This window comes from Crocodylus porosus, unplaced genomic scaffold (assembly GCF_001723895.1).
Source record: "Crocodylus porosus isolate Cpor-Errol unplaced genomic scaffold, CroPor_comp1, whole genome shotgun sequence".
NCBI classification, from domain to species: domain Eukaryota; kingdom Metazoa; phylum Chordata; order Crocodylia; family Crocodylidae; genus Crocodylus; species Crocodylus porosus.
Window position 1 is genome coordinate 191159378 of NW_017728906.1, and position 13864 is coordinate 191173241.

Genomic DNA, 13864 nt, shown 5'->3' on the forward strand with positions numbered 1-13864 from the left:
TGGATGCTTATCTTGCTGGGATCCTATGACCCCAGCTGACTTCCAGCCCTTTGGGCAGGGGGCTGGACTCGATGATCTCCCGAGGTCCCTTCCAGTCCTAATGTCTATGAAATCTATGAAACCTCTCAGCCTTCTCTTGCAGAGGCTGAAGAGGTCCAGGTCCCTCAGTCTTTCCTCGTTGGACTTGTCCTGTAAGTCCCTAACCATACAAGTGACTCTCCTTTGGACCCTCTCAAGTCTATTAACATCCTTCTTGAAGTACAACACCCAAAACTGGATGCAGTACTCTACCTGCGGTCTGACCAATGCCACATAGAGGGGAAGTATCACCTCCTTGGTTCTATTTGTCATGCATCTGCTGATGCATGATAAAGTGCGGTTAGCTTTGCTGATGATTTCATCACACTGAGAACTCGTGCATCTTGGAGTCCACTATGACTCTGAGATCTCTTTTTGCTTCTGCGCTGCTGAAAGGGTCACTTCCCAGCCAGTAGGCGTGATGGATATATCTGTGCCCTCGGTGCATCACTCTATGTTTGTCGTTGCTGTACTGCATCCTATTGTGTACTGCCCACTTTTCTAACCTGTTTAGGTCTGCCTGCAATCATTCCCTACCCTCCAGAATGTGCACTTCACCCCACAATTTAGTATTATCCGCAAACTTGGACAGAGTACACTTCACACCCACATCCAAGTCACTGGTGAAGATATTGAAGGGTACAGGTACGAGGACTGAACCCTTTGGGACCCCACTACCCACATCCTTCCAGGTCAATACTGACCCATCTACTACCACTCTCTGGGTGGAACCGCTAAGCCAATTTGCCACCCACCAGACTGTGTAAACATCTGTATCACTGCCTCTTAATTTATTTATCAGAATGGGATGAGATACCATATCGAAGGCCTTGTTAAAATCCAAGAAAATGACATCCGTCTCTACTACTGCGTCCTACATTTTTTGACCTTGTCATAAAATGAAACCAGATTGGTTAGGCATGATCTACCTGCTACAAATATATGATGGTTTCCCCGATGCATTATTTTTCCTGCTGACTCCCTCAGATACAGTCCTTCATAATGTTTTCAAAGACCTTTCCAAGGATGGAGGTGAGACTGACTGGCCTATAATTACTCGGATTGGTCTTCTTCCCCTTCTTGAAAATAGGGACCACATCAGCCCTTTTCCAGTCCTCCAGGACCTGCCCTGAGTGCCATGAACGCTCAAATAGCCGTGCCAGTTGTTCTGCTATGACACCGGCAATTTCCTTCAGTACTCTTGGATGAAGCTCATCCAGGCCTGCTGACTTGAACACATCCAGTCCATCCAAGTGATTCAGCACCAGATCTATAATTGTGAGCAAACCTAATAGTGAGCAGCACCCCACAGCTAATCCTTCTGACATGCATCTGGTATTCTGTGTCTCTTGAAGAGTACAGAAACAGTTTGTATGGTATAGGGCCATATATCTGGCTATAAGTGAGTTCTCTGAGTTTCATTCATGTAAATCATATAATTTATTTAATAGCACCAGTTATTCACAGAACATCATTGCCATGATGCAAAAGCTATATTCAGACTTCTCTGTGTTGTGGCAATGCTAGATTTAGTTAAATACAAATCTAGGCATAAAAGGTAACGTTAGTCAGTCACAAAAACCTTCCGTCATTCATTATTTACTCCTAGAAGCTATATCTCTGTGGAGAAGCTGACTATATGACACACAGCTGCTTTTTACTTAGTCTTCCTTTCCAAGCAGGACAAGTTAGAGAATGATGAATCGTCCTCGGTGGTTATTTTAAAAGCTCATACTTCTTCCTAGATTTAAGTTGATTGCAGTGCTCATTGTGTTCAGTAATAAATAAAATCTAGCACATGCTTAATGATTTATCTTTTGAAGGTTGTAAACACAATTAATTCTTATGAAGCTTCTGCCAGGTAGTTAACTACAATTCTATTTAACAGACCTTTTGCACAAGGTCACATGCTCCTCTGTCTGCCACTCCTTTGTGCAGTTAACTATGCTACTTCGTCTGTCTTCCGAAAGTTGTCATCCTTTGTTGTCAGCTCCTTCAAAACTTGATTGTAGCATGTGATTTTTTTTTTCTCATTAGGCTTGGCATAGTAATGTTATTGGTTTTGGGCAGGGGAGTGTGGTTAAGTGCTCTGCAAGTTTTCTCCAACAGACTGAATGTTAAATTCTACCTTGATTTACAACCCCTCATTATTTTAAATCTGGACCTGTCCTGAGCAGAGAGAGGGAAATGCATCACATCAGGTGGGATTAAAACATGAGACCAGCCTGTACTGAGTTCTCATGCTCATTTTAATCTGTCATCTCAAAAAAGGGCTTGAAGTGTCAAAGATTTCAGAGCAACTTTTTACTTTTTTTTCCTTTTCTTTTTTTAAAGGGGCCAAAGGCTTCCCTTAAAAAACATATTCATTCTTTTTCCTCTCCTTGCATTTTACACTGCTCACTTTTGTTAGCTGCTTTTTGCCTTCCTGTTCTGGAAGCAGTCTCATGGAATGGGTCAGTATTCATATTGATTTATTTGTTTTAAAAATAAAAAAGAAAGTAACATGTAAAAAACAGTTCAGAGACCTGAAGATAATTAAAATCCCTAATGCCAATAAGCAGATGCAAACTAAAATGTGACACATTAAATTCAAGGAAAGATAAAAACTGCATCTCTAGTTAATATTTCAGTTTTTGCCCACAACCACAGCATTCTCAGACTAGGATTCTGTCAAATTATACCAACAGTGACAAATTGGGATTGATAGTTATTTGGAGGGAACATTTATAGGGAACATCTAGTTGTTGCCATAGTTAGAGTTGGGGATTCTGCAGGAATTCAGCACTGTTGAATTGATCTGCAGATATTGTTAGAAACATTTTACTTTTGCAGTAGCTGCTTGTTATGTAGTCATAAAAGGTAGGCCTGGCCACTTGCAGTCATTAATGTTCCCCTGATTGGTTCTTTTTGCAAGTGTTTTAGGTAAAATCCTCATTCTAAATAAGCTCCAGAAGAGGTTTGCTGTTGACTTCAGTAGGTCACTGTAGGTATTCTGGACAAATTCAAGCTCAGAAAAAGGTGCCCTAAAGTGCTTGCGTGTTCCCCAGAGTCTCGACTAGTTCTAGTGCTTTGCAGCCATAGTCTTAAAATCTAGTGTAGTATGTTTTCTCACCTTACCCTTCAGCTGCATTTCAGCACTTGTTAAGGTGAGCCCTGCATAGTTTGTATAAGACATTGTTGAAAGTTTTACTTTACAAAGCAGCATTTCTCCCTGGTGACTGTCTGTCAGATTAAGTGTAATGCTTCTGTGGAAGAAAAGTGGGCAGTGATGCCATAATCTTTTATTCCTTTCATTAAAACAAAAATAATCTTTTGCATGTATTATAAATTAGCATTTTTCTGAATCTCTGTGTTCTAGAAAATCTCTTACTGAATTGGTCAGTGCTACACTTTGACACATCCGGTGTCTGATATGTCTTTGCTTAGCAGCAGGCTAGGACCATTTTTCAGTTTTTTTGTCTCCTTTTTCGTAAACGGGACTGTATTGTTGATGGATATGTGCCAGAGCATCCTCTGTCTGCATGCTAGATGCCAAAGCAGCAAAAGGAATGCTTCTTTACGGGTTCCTTGGAAAGTTATTTAAGGGTGGAGTGGACTTGCTGGTTTGTGGATCTTAGTTTTTTTTCTGGTTCACTATGTTGGCTTGGGTTTTAATTTTTCTTAACCTAGATAGCTATGCTGGTAAAAATGCTAGTGCAGAAGCAGTTATGTATTGGTATATAGGTGTTTACTTTATTCCCCTTCCACCATAGTAATACACTATGCTGGTATGAAGTAACTTCATACCAGTATAAGTGTATTCACTTCAAGGGCTAGGGGCAGACATTAAAAAACCCTGAGCCTGAATTGACTCATTCTGTGGAGGTTAGGCTAACCTGAATCTGTTTGTAACTGCACAAACATCCCAGAAATGCAGGCATATGCCTGCACTGGCCCAAGCTAGAAGCTGTGGGGCGCTAAAGCAGCCCTCCCTTCCCTTCTACAGAGCTAAGCTGAGGGGGTGTGGCCAGGCCCGGGCAGGATACTCTGATCAGGAAGGCGCCCCCCCCACCCCCGACCCCCTGATAACAGCATTTATCAGCTCTGTTATCAGCATTTATCAACCCATCAGAAAACAACAGCTTCTCTCATTAGTTCAAGCTCTTCTTAAACAACTTGTTCCAAAGAAGGAATGGAGGGACATTACCAGCTGACCTGTTGATTAGCTCCAGAAAGCCCTAAGCAGACACAGCCCTGTCTCCCACAGCATAGACCATAGCCAGAATGTGGTCTGCTGGCTAATGCTGAGAGTTGTCTGTATAAGACAGAGGGGACAGGGATCCCTGCTTAGCACAGGGTGCGAGGGGGGCAGAGGGAAGCCAGGCAGTCAGTCACCTGCAGTCAGTCACCTGCAGTCTGTGCTGGAGCTCTGGCCAGGGAGCAGAGGGGTGGGACCAGCCTGGCTGGGCTGGAGCAGAGAGCAGGCCAGGATGCTGGAGGAGTTTGGCTTAATTTAAAGCCTGGAGGGGGCCTGGGACAGACATGTAAATCAGTTTGACCCAAATCCGTCTGCGTTCACGAACACTGCCTTATTTGCAGATTTCACCATTCGCGGGGCATATGAGAATGTATTCCCCATGAATGGCGAGGGTCTCCTGTACTTGCAATGCCATCAAGTCTTGCAAAGGAAGTACGGATCTCTGATCACAGAGATTGACAAGTAACTGAAGGAGAGAGAATTTTAAGTACATTGGGTAAAAATCCTAACTCTACTGGTGTCAGTGACAAACTCCAGTGACTTATAATTGGAGACAAAATGCCACGCTGTTTTAAGCTAATTTTATTTAACTTAAAGTTTGCATATGATTTTCATTATCAAGGGAGAATCTTAACACATTTTAGACCTTTTCCAAATTTTTCATTTTACCCTTGGGGGTAAAGGACTGATTTTTCCATTGCAAAGGGGTAACTGTATTCTGTACTCCAATGTGTGTGTTCACTATTTACCCGCTTGTACAAATTATCATGCAGCTTTTTTGACACTGTTCCTTAAGAATTTTCTTTTGGTATTTAAGTTTGACTTAAACTAGGCACCATTCGGATATAATCTTAGTATTCAATTTATATTAAGACGAGTTTTTTTTGTATTTTTTTCTACAAGTGCACATGTATTGATAATAATAGCTGTTATTGAACATCTTGTCAAGTACAAAAATTCTCTGTAGAATGTTTAACATCTGTATTATATGAAAATAATTAAGGTGTATTATTTAAATGTGGATCACTCTCTACTGACCCCATCTGGAATAACATCTATAGGTGGGTTTTTTTCTTGGATAGCTTAGTACAAGAGTTATCAATCGGGAGTACTCATACTCCCGGGGGGATACTTTGAAAGGTCCCAGTTTCAAAGGCAGGCAGGGACAGAGCACTGCTACCCCCTGCTGCTGCCTCACAGGACCAGGGCCAGGGCAGGGTGAGAGCAGGGTCACACAGATGCTGTGCTGCCACTGCTCTACCACTTGCCACCCCTCAGCTCTGCTTCTGGGCACTTGCGCCCCTGCCGCTCCCTGCATCTGGCTGCTTGCCATCCTGCCCCACCTCCTGGGTACACTTATTAAAAAAGGTTGAAAATCCCTGGCTTAGTAATATATCACATTACTAGTATACTGTATGTTAGTAGGAAGGCTTGAATGCTCTCATCAACTGATATATTGGATTATTTTGGGGGAAAGAATGTACCAAACACATTGAAATAAGCAGAAATTCTGCCCAATGAATGAAATAAGCAGAATTTCTGCCCTGTTGATTTTTCTGGTAAGATCACATACTCCTAATTCTGAAATGACGGTAGAATATTTTTGTCACCCTACACTGAGCCCTAGGAGAAATCACAAGTATTGCAATACATCTTTATGCATCATGTAGCTTTAGTAAAGTGTTAGGTAACCTGAGTTAATTAACAATCAGTTAAGTTATGTCCCAGCCAGGAATTGTAGCCTAGACATACCCTACTCTTTTCTTATGATGTTTTTCAGTATCTTTCTTGCTTTGAATTATTGATTTATTATTTAAACATGACAGCAACCCAAACCCTGTATGGATTATAATCCTGATTCTCTAACCATGCATAGACAGTTCTAGCAATTACATCTATATCTAATAAGTGCTACCTCCGTATGATTCTGTAGTGATATAAATGTAGCAGAACCCTTGCAACTCTAACTTTGACTCTGAATGAAACAGAGTTCATGTGATATATCTAACATACTGCTACAGGGTCCTGTACGTATATGATGGTTATATCATAACAGCTGATGTATGCTCCTGTGTAGCAGCCAGCTCCCCTTCACTTGTCAAGCAGTTAAATACCATAGTTTCTCACATGCTGCATGCACCTTTTCCCCGAAAACATCTCTGGAAATTGGGTTGTGCATTATATGTGAGGAAATACAGTAACAACAGTTTCATAGCAGGAAAGTGCAATTAATGCTGTTGACAGGGAGCAGAAGAGTCTTGGTTCCCAAGCTGCTGCTACAGTTACTTACTACAAGGAAAGATCATTTTTCCTCATTTTGCCTTTAAAAAACAAGGCGTTTATCTTATTTTGAGGCATGTTGTATATGAAAGAATGTTATAATAGGTTTGTCCATACCCCAAAACCTTACCTATGTGCACAGCCCTTATTCACTACTCAAAGTCAATAGGATTAAAACCAGTGATTAAAAAGAGAGCTAGGATTTTGTATAATGTACAGTAGGCCTATGCGAAGTGGCTAATATTCGCTTTGGATTGGGCCAGTTGCGAGGACAGTGATTCAATTTGGTGATTTGAATCTCTGTCCTGAATAGTTTCAGCCAAATCTGATTTGGAGATTCGGCTGCTGTTGAATTGGCTGAACCTCTAAATCAGACAGGCCCCACCCCCATCAATGGGTGCCCCACCTGGCCCCAGCGTCCTGACTCTTTAAAAAATAAAAGCCCTAAACTCACCGGATCCTGCCAGGTGGGGAAGGGGAGGACAATCCCTGCTGCCTCCCACTGCCCCATGCTGTGTGGGGAGGCTCTGCCACGAGCCCCCATCCCCTGCCCGCTCTCCCAGGCCTGCCAGTGGCTGCTTTGCCCGGCCCCAGCTCCCAGTTCTTTGGGGGGGGGGAAGCTGGGACGTTGGGGCCAAGTAGAGCAGCCATTGATGGGGCTGGGAGAGTGGGGGGGGGGCTCATGGCAGTGAGTATTGCCCCCGCCACCTGCCTCACAGGAGCTGGCGAGTGTAGGGCTTTTTTTAAAGAGCTGGGATGCTGGGGTTGGGTGGGACAGCCATTGACAGGGCTGGGAGAGCAGGCGGGGGTCGAGGGGCACTCAGGGTGGCTGGGGGAGCAGGCAGGGCATGGGGCCTGGTAGGGGTGCCCCAATGGTCCCCTCTCCTCCTCCAGCTCCCCCCCCACCCCCTATGTACTAGTACAGAGTCTGGGTCCAGCTCCCTGTGGTGGTGAGTGGGGACTGCCCGAATCTCTGAAGCTCTCTGAAGCTTTTCTAAATCGATTTGGAGAGCTTTGAATCTATTAGGACCTTTTTATTGGTCTCCTGATTCAATTCAGATTCGGAAATTCGGCCACCGAAATTGGCCGAATCTCTTCCAAATTGAATCAGCACCTGAAGTTTCGCACAGCCCTAATGTACACTATGAAGCATGCATGTGGTTGGAGATGGATGTGTGACATGGAAGCCCTGAACTTTTGGATTGTTTATATAGGAAACTTTTCAGATTTTATTGAATTTATTTTCAGTCCATGGGCTACTGGTGCCTCCTGATACCAGGGGGGCACCAGCAGCCGATCACCGACAGGGTGGGAGATCCCCCCCAGTGGCCTATTGCTGATTAGGGAGAGGTCCTCCCAGTGGCCAACTAGGGTTCTCTTAGCGTCCTCACAATCTCTGGAGACACCAGCTATTGCCCCCCCTAATCCCTGGCCAGTGAGGGCCAATCTCAGGGGTTGCCTATATATCAGTCTAAATCCTGAAGAAAAGTGGTTCATGGGAATCGCAAAAACAATGAAGAATTTGAGGGTGTTTCCTGTTAACACACTTACACTGTAAAGTACTAATGTATTTTGGCTAACAAAATGTAAGTAGTCTGAAGCGAATAGTCTCAACCTACATAATTTGTGAACCAGTTCTTTTTGAAAATCATCAGTCAACCTTCTAGTCCAATTAATTGGTTGAAATCCAGCCACTGAAATTGGCATTTATGCTGATTAGCTATTTTTGCTACTGGAGCTCCTGCTTGAACCATTGAGCTCCAGTCCAGAAACCCTGCCAGCACGCTAACATTTCTTGAGTGTCTTAATTGTCAGATGGGCTAAGCTGTCAAGTTGCTGAGCACCCTTATCTTATTGAGGTACAACTGGGAGGTAAGGGCATATTAGCACCTTGGAGAAAGTGCTTTTTTCCTTGCAAGATCAGGCACATGTTATTGTTTTAGTTAATACTGCTCGGGGAAGCAAGTATAAGGAGCAAAGGAATCCAGGAGAGCTGGTTGTACTTTAAGGAGGCCATATTGTATGTACAAGCTTATCCTGAGGCTACAGAAAAATGGGAAGTGCTACAGGAATCCCACCTGGCTAAACAGCAATACTTTTAGTGAGCTGAAACTCAGTCTTACAAAAAGTAGAAACTTGGCTATATTATCAGAGAAGAGTATAAGGGTATTGCTTGGACATGCAGGAAGAAAATCAGAAAGGCTAAGACACCTTTTGTGACGCAACTAGCAAGGGATGTAAGAAGCCCCTCCCCCCCCAAATCTTCAAGTGTGTCAGAATTAAGGGGAAGACTAAGGAAAGTTTAGGTCCCTTACTCAGTGCAGAAGGCAATCTATTAATGGATGATACAGAAAAGGCAAAAGTATTGAATGCCTTTTTTATTTCAGTCTTCATTAATAAGGTCAGCTATCAGATGATGAGCATATCAGATATTCAGACAATGGCTGCAAAGATATGGAAGAAGACAAGCAGACCAGAGTTGTGGAAGAACAGAATAGGGTTTGCTTAGAGAATGTAGATGTTTTCAAGTTAGTGGGGCCCTGATTGTGTGTACTCTAGAGTACCAAAGAACTTCAGAGCCACTGGCTACCATATTTAAAAACTTGTAGAGGATAGGTGAGGTCCTGGATGACTGGAAAAAGGCAACTATAATGTTCATGGGATCATGACCAGACAGTCTTACTTCAAGACCAGGAAAGATCATGGAGCAGGTCATAAAGGAAATTGTTATTTCTAAGCAAGTAGAAGAGAGGAAGGTGATCATAAGTAAGCAGTGTGAATTCATCAAGAGCCAGTCAGACCTGACTAACTTGATTTCTTTCTATGACAGTGTAGCAGGCTCTGTGGATGGGGTGAGACTAGTGCATATGATATACCTTCTTTTTAGCAAGGCTTTTGATACATAATAGTCTCACCAGTAAACAAAGGAAATACAGACCTAGATGAAAATACTGTAAATTTGATCATTGTCTTTTAATAATTAGTTATCAATGGCTCACTGCAGTTTACCAGGGCCTGATACTATTTAATATCTTCATTAATTAATATCTTCATTAATGATTTGAAGGAAAATTTCTGGATGATGCCAGGGTAGGTGGAATTGCATACACTCTGGAGGTAGGGCTAGGATCCAGAATGACCTGGAGGTTTTGGAGAAATGGTTCAAAGTTAAATGCAATGACATTTAATGAGGAGAAGCACGAGGTGCTGTACTTAGGATGGAACAATTGCATACTCAAATACACATCGAGGAAGGATTGACTTGACTGCAGTACTGTAGAGAGAGACCAGGGAATTCCACTTGACCATAAGCAGAATATGAGCTAACAGTGTGCTCTTGTAGCAAAAAAAAAGCTAATAGCATACTGGGTTGTATCAACAGGAGTGTCACGTACAAATAAGCAGTCATCCTTCTGCTTCAATGTGGGCAGATTAGAAAGAACCCAGCAATGACAAAAATTATTAGAGGCCTGGGAAACAATTTATAAGGAAAGGCTGAAAGAACTGGGATTATTTAGTCTGGAGAAAAGTCTAAGGGGGAAGGGAGTGTTTCTTCGGGTATCTGAAGGAAGGCAACAGGACTAGGAGCAGTGGTCTCAACTTGCAGCAGGAAAAATTTAGGTTAGATATTAGGATGAACTTTCTCTGTAGGGGGGCTGGTTAAACACTGGGACAAGCAACCCAGAGAGATCTTCATCCTTGGAAATTTTCAAGAGCAGGTTAGGCAGACACTTGAATGGTTTAGTCAGGGGTGATCTGACTCTGAGTTGGGGGGTTGGTAGCCTCCTGAGGTCCCTTCTAGTCCTGCTTTTATATGATTCCATAAGGGCTGAAAGTTGCCATTTGGGTTATACCTTTGACTGCCAACATCATTACAAATGTCAGCAATCACTATCACTGGATCTGTTCCAGCACCAGTCTAGTCGGATGCTACACTTTGTGTATATTCTTTTGATTAACCAAAAGGACTTTTTTTTTTTGCATCTCTTATATTTGAAAATAAATGTTACTTTGAGAGAACAGATGAAAGCGCGTGGTAATAACTATCTATGCTCCCTTCTCAGGCATCTCCAGTACTGTTTCACTGGCCCTAGTCCATCTAGACATTGTGAACATCTGCTATAATAGCTCTTATATTGAATTTGACTGTAGGACATCTCTGCTTAGGTATTTATTTGAATATAATTATTGCTTTTATAACTTCTTTACTTCAGATAAACCATACTGCAAACATCTGAGGTAGTATCATTGTACAAGTATGAGCAAACTTCTTAGGAACAGATGTGAGGTATGATCCAAATATTCAGGGACATTAGACACCTGCTAATTCTCAATTGCCCTACATCCTGGGGCAGCTACAGCTACAGCTGTGCAGAGAGATGGTGGAACACTGCCATCTTGAAACAGTTTATAGCTGCTCTGCACTATTTATGTAAATAAGTCCATGGAGCTAAGTAATAGAGTCAGACCATGCCTATGGTAAGACTTGATTCGTGTTCTTGAGGAAACATGTGAAATGCACTCTCCTATAAAAGACTCTTTTTTGCTGAAAAAGTAGGTGGCAGTCTAGCACAAAGAGGGAATTTAATGACAAATTCTTGGAGTCTTTCGCCTCCAAACTTGCTTCTCCGAAGAGAGGGAATGGAACCCAGTGTTTTGGCAACAAATAAAATATCAGGCAAACTTTTTTGGTTCTTCTCCAAATGTCAGGCCAATTTTTTTCATAGCTGGTAGTAATAATTATTATAATGTTGGATCTTTCATGGAAGGTCTGATCATAATTCTAAACACAAAGTTTTCAGCTATTTCTAGACTATTAAGATTAAACTGTATTTTGTAGTTAGATAGTACATGTGCAATAATGGCTCATGGCCTTGCTGTAATATTTAACAATTCTGTTCCTTTTAGTATAAAATTGCTTAACAATGCAATTGTCTAAAATGGAACCTAACAGCATTTATTATAAAAGCTAATTTTGGGGGTCAGGCTAGATGATCTGTTCAGGTCCCTCCTGACCGTAGCTACTATGAAACTACTACTATGAATATGTGATTAGATAGCTGATGGAAACATGGGATAAATGTGTGAATTAGTATGTGTGAGTTTTTGTATGTTTCCTAATTAATTAAAATAATTTATTTAATTTTTTAAAATTTTGTTTTGTTGTGGTTTTTTTGGTTTTTTTAAGATACCGACCGAGCTTTACAGCTTCTGGAAGAATATTGTAAAAAGCTAAAGAAACCAGAAGAGCAACAACTGAAAAAAGCCATTAAAAAGGTGATGGGCATCTTTAAGAGCAGCTTATTTCAGGCATTACTAGGTAGGTACCTGTGTACAATGCTTTATTTGCTTCTCTTATTCAAAGAGATAAATTGGAATTTTTTTGGATGGGAAAAATATTTGCAAATATTTTAAACACTCAAGTTTGGGAAGGAAATATAGCTAAAAATTCTTGAAATGTAGAGCTATACATTAATAATTTCTAAGTGAATATGTCTTCTTTTCATAATATGAGTCAGGATTGTTGCATCTGAATAGAACACATTATTATTTTCCATGCCAATGTAAAGGGTAAAATGCTGGACTCACTGAAGCAGGCAGCAAAACTCTTGTTTACTTTTTTGAGACTAGAATTCCACCCAAAATCTTTGTGTGGCTTTTGTGTTACCTTTTTTTGCAAAAGAGGTAGCCAAAGGGAAAAAAAAATTCAAGAAAATGGGGAGGAATGTACATTTGTTAGAATGGTTCTCTTTAACAACATCTTTTCTGTTAGTGTATTCCATGTAAATCTTATATTAAAAAGTTTTAATAGACTTGAGAAAACAGTAATATTTTCTTGTCCATTTACTTTGCATCTGTTTACATGCTCCTTGCAAGTAAAAATAGTTGACTTGAGGACCTGGTATAGTGGTTTTATTATGAAATGACTAAAAACTGAAGTATGAGCCAGGACTCTTCATTCAGAAGGAATTGCTGCTTCCAGCAGTCCCATAAAGCAAACATGCCAAATGGATGGATGTAGATTTCCCCGGAACTTGGGGATATTGGATCCAGAATGCCAGTTTGCCCCACTATTTTTCAGTAGATTAATTCATACCTTCTAAACCAATGGTGTTCAACCTCCAGCTTGTAGGCCAGACCCTACCTGTGGGCCTCTGTCATCTGGCTTATGGGTACCCTGCATGGGTCTGGAAATTTGATGGTGGGGTAGTGGTGACAGGATCCTACCTACAGTGGCAGTGGAGTAGTTCCAGCATTGATTGCTGCAGCTCTTAAATTTCTGGACACATGGGGAGCTTTGTGGCTTAAATGACGTGGCCCTTCTGTGTGAGATTTGTGCTGGCATGTGAGTCTGCTTTCCAGACATGCAGGACTTGCCTGGCACACAGTGTGCCAGATCTGGTGCATGGGGCCAGGTCGACGAAGCCCATGTACCATCTCTACACTGGATTAGGCCCTCAGAACAATGCTGTGCGTGGGATCTGACCCCACACCACTCATCCAGTCCACAGGGTCAGAAAGGTTGTGCACCACTGCACTGAGTGTCGCAGGAGTATCATTTCCAGAGCCTCTCCAGACGTGCAGCTCTGACCTCCTGTAATGGGCCCGCCGCCCGCCTATTCTCGCCTGCCACGTCTTGATCTTGTTCATAATTAAGGAATGATGAAATCTAGCGGAAAGCTGCCCATTTGTATACGTCCCAATGACAGGGGGCGCTGTCTGCGGCTCCTTTCCTCCCCTGCACCGCAGCCCAAGCCTCGCAGTTGTTGGTGAAGTAATCTTTCTCCGGAACATGATATTGGGTCTTGGCCCTTCGCTTGCCTTTTGGGGCTCCTCAATGCCCTTCTCACTCTTGGGGCCCCTTATTGCCCCTCCCACACTGTAGGTTCCTTACTACCCTCACTGTTGGGCTCTTCACCGCCCCCTCGTCAGGGTTTTCTCCACTGCCGCCTTCTAGGGCCTTTGCCGCGCTCCTCGCCCCCTCTAGGGCCTGAGCGCCCTTTTCCAGCTGGGGCTCCAACCTCCCCGCACCGAGCACCCCTCCGGTACTCGTCACGCTGTGCACCCTGTGGCACTGCTCACTGCGCCCCCGCTGGGCACCGGGAACCCCCAAGCTACTGGGGAGCCCCCGTGAGGCCTCCTCTCACCCCTATATCCTTACCCGGTCCTCCGGTATAACGATAACCAAATCACAAGCCAAACGGCTGATAACTAAATCATGAGACAAATGGTCGTGACAAAACAACAAGGAGCCTCCTGGCTCATAAC

At 42.7% G+C, this 13864-nt stretch overlaps 1 protein-coding gene across 1 annotated transcript in view; it reads left to right on the forward strand.

Moving 5' to 3' along the window:
* Window positions 1-13864, forward strand: part of DLG2 (discs large MAGUK scaffold protein 2) — a 1592593-nt gene that overhangs the window by 12291 nt on the left and 1566438 nt on the right. Inside the window, exon 2 of the mRNA XM_019530402.1 lies at window positions 11784-11915. Within this exon, the coding sequence (XP_019385947.1) occupies window positions 11784-11915 (132 nt within the window). The remainder of the gene's footprint in view (window positions 1-11783; window positions 11916-13864) is intronic.